Raw genomic sequence first — 10,453 nt, forward strand, 5'->3', positions numbered from 1 at the left:
TATTGTATAAAGCAGGTTGATGATAGCTTTAGCACAAGAAAATAGAAAGAGATTATTAAAGAGATAAAGTAATATAAAATGAGAAATATAGAAAAAAGATTAAGACGAAAAGGTCCAGAATATGGGTATCCAGGTGGTTGTCTGGTTATACATCTATACTATAGATTTATTGAAAGAGAGTATGAGAAAGAAAAAGATTGGATAGGTAGGAAGTGTAAGAAAAAGAAAAGTTAAAGAAAAACTGAAAATTATCTAAAAAGAAATGAATAAAAAGAGAAGACTAATTGTAGGATATTAAATAATAGTGTTTCTGTCCTTAGCTCATTCTTTAGGGATTATCTTTAAGATAAGTGTCCATTCTTTTCAGCTGTTGCTGTGGAAACATTTCTAAATATAATTTGCAGTTTAGATTTTGTCCTAAATAGACAGGAAACTTGAAGGATAAGACAATTGACGATTTACACCTAAAATTACGATAAACTAAATTTATCTTTTTTTTTAATTGAAATTATTTGTTGAAAAATTTGTATACTTTTTGGAGTACAGTGTACACTCCAATAAAGATTTAGAAAAAGTCATCATTTTTTAAGCCAAAATGAATGAGAAACGTCAATTTATAGTTTAATATCACTTCCCGAGCTTTAAAATCAATGTCTTCTTTATTCTTAGAGGCTAATTTGAAGTTTGTAAGAGAAATAAAACCAAAAAAACTTGAAGCTAATGAAGGGATCAACAGAATTCATTTCAAAAGAAGAATCTTAGAACACAGTAATAGTGTCTGACTGATTATGACGTAACAAAAAAAATTAGCCAATGAGAGGCCACTATAAATTTTACCATTGGTCAATAACAGCCTTTCATTGGCTATTTTTTTTTTGTTACGTCATAATCAGTCAGACACTATTACTGTGTTCAGAATCTTACTTGATATATTTTTGTTATTTTCGTATGCACAGCAGAAGATTATGTTCTTAGAGAAGGAATAATATATTTGAAACCAACACAAAAGAAATATAAATGTACCTTCATAAAATAAAGTGTTTCAATCTCAAATTTATTTTCAGTTAAGCAAAGCTTCTCTACAAAATGTTTGTATGTGTATAAGCCTTTAAGTAAAATATTCTTAGGTATCACATTGGGTTTTGGATTTACCCTTTTTTTATCTGTACTAGCTGTTCGCACAAACAAAAACAGCCTTCGTTATTTTCCAATGAGAAAACAACTGGAAAAAAAAAATTTTGGTCGAGTCCGAATAACGCCAATTCTTCAATTAAAGCAATATTGTTTATTCTAAATCTATAGTAAATATTTTTTCCTTTAACTTACAGAATTTAATATTTTGTCTTCTTCTTTTAATTCTAAAAATAGAATTAAGATTATTTACATTATGGCTATTTTTCTTAATTTTTATGAAAAGTTTTTATGTTGAGGTTTTGAAAAGTTGACAAGTCTCAAAATTCCAAATAATCTTTTAAAAGTATACATATGATATTATAGACGAGGTGTTTAATTTTGTTTCAAAACATGATTAAACATGCTTTATATTAATGTGCACTAAACAAGAATGAAATACCCCCAATATGTTTTGAATTATAGTGGATCCCCCAGAGAGAGAGGGGGATATGAGCTGTTCCCTAGTTTTATAATAATGTTTTCTCATTCGTTGGCTTAACAACTTTGGTGAATTTTGATTGGTTTGTTCAATAAGTTGAGCGTTCAAACGTTTCAAACCATTGATTTTTATCTGCAGAAGCGGTATTTTTGTGTATCATGATTGGAGATGTAAAAATGGGGCGTAAAATACCATTCCCTTCCCCCTTCTCAAAACATGAAAAACTCGGGGTATAGAAAATCAAAAAGAAATTATTAGATGGAAAAAAGTCCTCCAACTATAAAGATGAATTTTATGATATTTTGTTTCCAGGTTGATACAGCCAGCAGTATGGAAGAGCAGGCTGTGTCCAACATGCAGGTTAATGGATATGAGAATCCTACATACAGATATTTTGAAACTTCAACATAATTTAAACAAAAAAGTGTGAACATACAGAAGAATTACGTGTCATGAATCAGGAATCTTAAGAAAAAGTCACTAAAATATTATGTGTGTCATTTTGTTACATTCTTGGACTAAATTAATTTCCTAAAAGTATTTGTTTTTTTTGTCTAACTTTAAAAAATAATTTCAATTTAAAAATTTTTAATATTTCAAGTTCAGAATAAAAATTCAAATCTAAAACTGTAAGTTTAATTAGAAAAATTCTGGATTTATATCAAACCTTGTGTTAAGATATGAAAATGAATATTATCTAAAATTGTTAAAAATTTCCCTAAATGGAATATTTAATTTACCTTGATTAAAATTAAATATAAATGTTGTATTCCTTAACAGATAGACAAAAATGTCGTTATCCATCAAGAAAAATGTCGTTTTTTATTGATAAATAAAAAGTCGTCTTTAAATTGATAAATAAATATATTAACTGTTGCACATGTTGTAAAGTGTAATTTAAATAAAATTTTTTTTTTAAATTAGCAAAAAATATTGCATTACAGGGTACATAAAACTCCTGCACTTCTCATAAGCATAGACTTTGCATTTTTATGATAATATCAGGAAATATAAATACCATGGGACAAAAGGGGGGGGGGCGTAATGACATTTATTCGTAATCCGTGAGCAAAATGGTCTAAATATTTAGCTAGACCCTTCAAACTTGGTATATAAGCCTAGTTCTATAGGTATTACATCTAAATGGCAAAAAAATCCAAAATTTTTTATTTTAAGGTTAGGTTAGGTAAGAAAAACCCTGCGGAAATGGGGTTTTTAGGCTTTTTTGATCTATTTTGATGTGAAAACTTACCTTAAATTGTTTTTTTCTTAGGGTTTTAACTTAAATACACTGTATCTATTCATATGGACATTATTTAAGATGATTCAGCAAGTCGGGGACCGACCCCAGAGGGCTAGGTGGGTGGCCCGCAGGGGTTTAGTGCATTTTTCCCCATACATATGTTGTGATACATCTAATTATAGGTTTTTTAGGTCAAGGAACTCAAATTTAGAGCTAAAATAAGCATTAGACTAATCTGAAGCTAGCCCCAGCGGGCTAGGTTGGTGGCCCGCAGGGGTTAAGTTCATTTTTCCCAATATATATCTTGTTATATATCAAAATATAGGTTTTTTAGGTCATGGAACTCAAATTCTGAGCGAAAATTAGCATTAGACTAACCTGAAGCTAACCCCCCCGGGCTAGGTTGGTTTTCTGCAGGACTTAAGAGCATTTACCTAACCTAACCTAGAAACTTCCTTATAATTTTACTTGGTTTTTTTAATAAACTTTGTCTTTTAATGAGGACTTTATTTAAGATAATCCAACATGTCGGGAACCTACCCCAGCGGGCTAGGTTGGTGGCCCGCAGGGGTTAAGTGCATTTTTTCCAATATATATCTTGTAATATATCAAAATATAGGTTTTTTAGGTCAAGAAACTCAAATTCTGAGCGAAAATTAGCATTAGACTAACCTGAAGCTAACCCCCCGGGCTAGGTTGGTTTTCTGCAGGGCTTAAGAGCATTTACCTAACCTAACCTAGAAACTTACTTATATTTTTACATATTTTTTCTTGAATAAACTTTGTCTATTATTGAGGAATTTATTTAAGATAATCCAGCAAGTCGGGGACCGACCCCACCGGGCTAGGTTGGTGGCCCGCAGGGGTTAAGTGCATTTTTCCCAATATATATGCTGTGATACATCTAATTATAAGTTTTTTAGGTCAGTTAACTCAAATTCAGAGCTAGAATTAGCATAAGACTAATCTGAAGCTAGCCCCAGCGGGCTAGGGTGGTGGCCCGTAGGGGTTAAGTGCATTATTTTCCAATATACATCTTGTTATATATCAAAATATAGGTTTTTAAGGTCAAGAAACTCAAATTCAGAGCTAAAATTAGCATAAGACTTACCTGAAGCTAACCCCTGTGGGCTAAGTAGATCTTCTGCAGGGCTTAAGTGCATTTTACCTAACCTAACCTAGAAACTTACTTATTTTTTGGTTTTTTCCTTGAATGAACTGTGTCTATGAATGAGGACATTATTTTAGATGATCCAGCAAGTTGGGGACCTCCTTGAGTCAGCCTCCTGTATAAAGAATCTTTTAAATGATGGCTTTAGGACTAAACACTGTGTATCTATGTAAAACCTAGCCCGCCTGGGCCAGTCCCCGACTTGCTGGATCCTCTTAAATAATGTTCTCATGAACAGTTTATTCAATTAAATAACCTTCAAAAAAGTAAGATTCTAGGTTAGGTTTGGTAAAATGCATTTAAGCCTTGCAGGCAACCCACCTAGCCCGCAGGGGCTAGCTTCAAATTAGTCTGATTCTATTATTAGCTCTAAATTTTAATTTCTGGACCTAAAAAACCTTTAATTTTATGTATGACAGCACATACTTTTTGAAAATGCACTTAACCCTGGCGGGCCACCCACCTAGCCTGCTGGGGTCGGTCGCTGACTTGCTTGATCATCTTAAATAATAAATAGACACAGTTTATTCCAGGTTAGGTTAGGTAAAATGCACTTAAGACTTGCAGGCATCCAACCTAGCCCGCTGGGGCTATCTTCAGATTAGTCTGATACTTTTATTAGCTGTAAATTTGAGTTTCTTGACCTAAAAAACCTATAATTTGATGTATGATAACACATACTTTTTCTGAAAAATGCATTTAACCCCTGCGGGCTACCCAACTAGCCCGCTGGGGTCGGTCTTCGACTTGCTGGATCATCTGAAATAAGATCCTCATGAATGGACAGTTTATTTGAGAAACAAAACCTAAAAAAATAATATTAAAAGTAAGTTTCTAGGTTAGGTTAGGTAAAATGCACTTAAGCCCTGTGGGCAACCCAACTAGCCCACTGGGGTTAGCTTAAGATTATTCTAATGCTTATTTTAGCTCTGAATTTGAGTTCTTGACCTTAAAAACCTATATTTTGATATATCACAAGATGTATTTTGGAAAATAATGCACTAAACCCCTGCAGGCCAGCCACCTAGCCCGCTGGGGCTAGCTTCAGATAAGTCGGTACTCGACTTTCTGGATCATTTTAAATAAAGTCCTCATTAATAGACCCAGTTTATACAAGAAAAAAACCTGTAAAAATTTAAGGAGTTTCTAGGTTAGGTTAGGTAAATGCCTTTAAGCCCTGCAGAAAACCAACCTAGCCCGGGGGGTTAGCTTCAGGTTAGTCTAATGCTAATTTTCGCTCAGAATTTGAGTTTCTTGACCTAAAAAACCTATATTTTGATATATTACAAGATATATATTGGAAAAAATGAACTTAACCCCTGCGGGCCACCAACCTAGCCCGCTGGGGTCGGTTCCCGACTTGTTGGATTATCTTAAATAAAGTCCTCATTAATAGACAAAGTTTATTAAAAAAATCCAAGTAAAATTATAAGTAAGTTTCTAGGTTAGGTTAGGTAAATGCTCTTAAGTCCTGCAGAAAACCAACCTAGCTCGGGGGGGGTTAGCTTCAGGTTAGTCTAATGCTAATTTTCGCTCAGAATTTGAGTTTCTTGACCTAAAAAACCTATATTTTGATATATAACAAGATATATATTAGAAAAAATGAACTTAACCCCTGCGGGCCACCAACCTAGCCCGCTGGGGCTAGCTTCAGATTAGTCTAATGCTTATTTTAGCTCTAAATTTGAGTTCCTTGACCTAAAAAACCTATAATTAGATGTATCACAACATATGTATTGGGAAAATGCACTTAACCCCTGCGGGCCACCCACCTAGCCCTCTGGGGTCGGTCCCCGACTTGCTGAATCATCTTAAATAATGTCCATATGAATAGATACAGTGTATTTAAGTTAAAACCCTAAGAAAAAACAATTTAAGGTAAGTTTCCAAATCAAAATAGACCAAAAAAAGCCTAAAAACCCCATTTCCGCAGGGTTTTTCTTACCTAACCTAACCTTAAAATAAAAAATTTTGGATTTTTTTGCCATTTAGATGTAATACCTATAGGACTAGGCTTATATACCAAGTTTGAAGGGTCTAGCTAAATTTTCAGACCATTTTGCTCACGGATTACGAATAAATGTCATTACGCCCCCCCCCCTTTGCACAAAAATTGATAAGCAATAACAAAATTCCTATTTCACTTTTGCACTCACTATAAAGTTAACTTAAATAATGTAAAATTGTAAATAATTTTGTTTAAGCATTCATGTTACTATAACAAGTACAATTATGTCTCTTAATAGCGTAGCATTACAAGAACAACAATTTTAATAAAAAAGTTACTTATTAAATTTAAACCCTTTACAAATTTGAAAGAAAAATATTAGCAGTTTTCTATAGACACTAAATCTAGAGTATCTAAATATTTAGTCAAGATTCTCATATTTGTGGCCGTCAGACATGTGGACATGTTCTAGTTTTAGAATAGCTGCTGCACTACTAACATTAATATCATTGAGAATATGATATCTAGTTCTATGAATGATAAGAAGGATATCAATGAATATCAAAATGGTTTTGATACCATATTAAAGAGAAAAAAAAATAATTTTTTCTTCTTTTTTCAACAACATATTTTCCTTCCTAAGACACTTACCTAAGTATTAGTATTTTAATTTTAGTAGGATTTTTATAAATGTGAATTACAATTAAAGATGATTTTCATAACACACATATCTTTTAAACATTTCAAACAAACACGCCAAAATATTTCTATTAATATGGTTTTAATTTCTAAAGATTAAAAAAAATTAAGATAGAATTATTAAAAATATTTTGGCTACGTTTTGTGTCCACGATTTTTAAGTGTGCTTTCAGATTTTGGAGTTATACACAAACAAAATATTATCATATAACGCCTTCTTCTTTTTTAATATTTTATGCACTTTTATTAATATTTACCTTTATGAAAAGAAAACTTGTGAATATTGCATATCTTTAAGAACAACATATTATTTTATTGGGTGATTGTCAATTGATATTAAGATTTTTGTTAAATAATAGGTATTAAAATTTATTTAATATTATATATTAAAGCATTTTTGGAAAATTTAGGCTTTAAAATATTTTGATCGTCTTTCATAACAAAAATAGGCAAAATTCTACAGCCACAAGTCTAGATTTTTCCATTATCAAAATTATTCTTTAATAAATTAATTAATCTTTATATCATTAGAGATAGCTATGTTTTATTTGGCCTTATAAATTCTAGAAGCAAATGATAACGTAAAGAAGAAGTTTTCTGAAAATAATAAAAAAGCAAGGCAGACAGAAAAAAGCGGTGAATTATTTTTCTCGTATTCATTCGAATCCGGCGGATAGGAACCGGTTCTCATCCATACGAAAAAACTATGTCTAGCATCGTATTATATCCAGTTTTCTACGAATATAGAAATGTACAATCACAAGATTAAAACTAGTTTTTTAGCCGGTGCCTTCGGCACCACGGGGCTAAAAAAAACTAGTTTTAATCTTATAATTGTACATTCTATATCCGCGGAAAGCCGTTTATAATACGATACGAGAAATAACTATTACAAAAGTAAAGTAAGTAAAAATACACATTGAATTTCGTATTTTTCCTATTTAAAAAATATGAATAATATTTAATATTGTACAAGCCAGGTTATATTTATTATTTTGAAAACTTTTTTTTTTTAAATATCAAAAAATCCTTATTGGTCTGTTTTACTGTGTAACTGTACATACATATGTATAGATATAAAAAAAAAACACTAAAGTGATTATTAAAAATAGTAATTGTTATTTATTGGAAATAAAACATCTTTTACAAAACTGATTTTTTCCTAGCAAAAACTGCTTTACAAGACTTGTTTGATGGTTGGTTGGAATAAAAGTATAGTAAAATAATAGATCATTTTGATTTGGCTCTACAACTAGTATAGAAAACACAGGAAACCCTTTATAACAAATTTTTATCAAAGATTTTTGTGGAAGCAGGTTTTCTGAGAACCTTTGAAATCATCCCCACCACCAAAAAAAAAGCCCTTTTCAAATCAAGTGAAAATCTGATTTTTTTGTAAGGTAATAAAAATATTTTTTAAAGTAAAATATTTATAAATAAAGGAGGCTAACAATGCATAATTCTAAGTCTAAGTCTAAGTAACAAAAATAGTCCCAAATCTTTTTTTCAATTTCGGTCCTCAAAAATAATTTCTTTTATGATTTGCGTTAGTGTTTTCTATACTAGAATAGGTTGAAATGTATATATTAATTAATAATTCTACAACTAAATTAATATCTTAGTTATAAAAAACATAAAATTATTTTTCAACATATCTTTTTTATTTGATAAAATGTCTTTAATTAAAAAGTCAAAAATAAGTTTTGTAGAAATATAAAAATATACTATGAAAAAAAGTTTGTTTCCCTGCGCATAAAGGAAAATTAAAGTACAATATATGGTACAACAAATGGTAAACTTTCTGTAACAAACTTTACTATTATGTACAGTATGAATACGAAGCTACGGCTGAATAATAACTTTCGGGGCTGATGCAGTTAATGGTGGTTTAAGCTGAGTATAAATAGTGTTGGCTGCGGCTTATGACATCTTATCTTAATCCAAGCCGGTCAGCTATACTGTAAGCGGTAAAATTTGCGACTAGTTTCATCAAAGTTAAGTGATTAACAGCTTAGCTAAAGATGTCTTGGGGGAATGGAATTAAATTCAATGGCTGTAAAACACTTGATAGGTGGCTTATAAAAGTCGCGACCTAACTTTAACCAACGAAGAGCCTTGGACAAGTCCGGTAGCATAACAGTAAAATTTTCTTTCTAAATCCAAAAGATGACTTGTACATACAAGTAAAATTATGGGTATATTCTATTAATTGCAAATCTCGATAAGTAACTTTTGATCAAGGTATCAATGTGCGTGTGTTAATTAAAGTGTGTTACTTTATTTTATGTTTTATTATTTTTTGGCCACAACTTGGTCAAAAATGCTCACAAATCAGACCTTTTTCGACCAAAGATACTCAAATGGTTCCTTTACAAGCCCAATCAATCAGTTTTAAGATATCTTTATATTACAAGAAAAATTTATGAAAATACTAAAAAACAGCAAATTTGGGTGTTACCTCTTACATGCACAGATACCATAAAATCAACAGAAAAAATACTTATTTTTACTTTTCTATCATTTTTAAAGTTCGATTCTGTTAAATTGGCTATTCTTTAAGGGATTTATGCATTGAAATATACTGAAACATAATATTGGGCAGAAATTGATGTATTTCAAAGAAAGAAAATTTTAAAAATAAGAAATTCGACCTCTATCACTTCAGAGGAGAGCTGCCAACCTCCAGTTGACAGGATATAGTTTAATACTTGTTAGCAATATTAATTAGCCCAAAAAGTAAAACAAAAAGTTTTTTAATATGGTAAAAAAATGATAATCTAAATCTTAATTTTGGGGATGATGATCTGAAGGACGCTCTTACTGGTGGTGATGATGACCCAGATCGTATCCAAGTACATGAGCATTATGACAACTCATCTATTGAACTATGGTTTAATTTTTGTATTTGTAGCAGCCTCCAATTAAAAGTTGTAACAAGAAATATAACCATCTTTTAAAAACTACTCTATTTACCTTATAAATTGGAGAATTTAAAAACCATGATTGTATGTTTTGGGATTTCTCTTGATTGGAGAATGCTACAAATACAAAAATCGGACCATAGTTTAATAGATGAGTTGTCATAATGCTCATGTACTTGGATACGATCTGGGTCATCATCACCACCAGTAAGAGCGTCCTTCAGATCATCATCCCCAAAATTAAGATTTAGATTATCATTTTTTTGCCATATTAAAAAACTTTTTGTTTTACTTTTTGGGCTAATTATTATTGCTAACAAGTATTTAACTATATCCTGTCAACTGGAGGTTGGCAGCTGTCCTCTAAAGTGATAGAGGTCGAATTTCTTATTTTCAAAATTTTCTTTCTTTGAAATACATTAATTTCTGCCTAATATTATGTTTCAGTATATTTCAATGCATAAATCCCTTCTAGAATAGCCAATTTAACAGAATCAAACTTTAAAAATGATAGAAAAGTAAAATTAAGTATTTTTTCTGTTGATTTTATGGTATTTGTGCATATAAGAGGTAACACCCAAATTTGCCGTTTTTTTTTAGTATTTTCATAAATTTTTCTTGAAATATAAAGATATCTTAAAACTGATTGATTGGGCTTGTAAAGGAACCATTTGAGTATCTTTGGTCGAAAAAGGTCTGATTTGTGAGCATTTTTGACCAAGTTGTGGCCAAATAATAATAAAACATAAAATAAAGTAACACACTTTAAACAAGTTTAAGTCAAAACAAAAGAGATTTCCTAATAAGGGTGTAACACTTTTTAAATTAAAAGTAATAAAATTTAAGTATTAAAATTGTA

At 30.8% G+C, this 10,453-nt stretch overlaps 1 protein-coding gene across 2 annotated transcripts in view; it reads left to right on the top strand.

The window, feature by feature from the left end:
- Positions 1 to 2,448, top strand: part of LOC145329542 (amyloid-beta-like protein) — a 75,840-nt gene extending 73,392 nt beyond the window's left edge. For both annotated transcript variants that reach the window (XM_080173812.1, XM_080173813.1), the window contains exon 25: positions 1,925 to 2,448. In XM_080173812.1, the coding sequence (XP_080029938.1) occupies positions 1,925 to 2,023 (99 nt within the window). In that variant the 3' untranslated portion in view covers positions 2,024 to 2,448. The remainder of the gene's footprint in view (positions 1 to 1,924) is intronic.
- Positions 2,449 to 10,453: the final 8,005 nt, after the last annotated feature.

This window comes from Acartia tonsa, chromosome 10 (genome assembly GCF_053477335.1).
Source record: "Acartia tonsa isolate MP-2025a chromosome 10, ASM5347733v1, whole genome shotgun sequence".
In the NCBI taxonomy this organism is placed as follows: Eukaryota; Metazoa; Arthropoda; class Copepoda; order Calanoida; family Acartiidae; genus Acartia; species Acartia tonsa.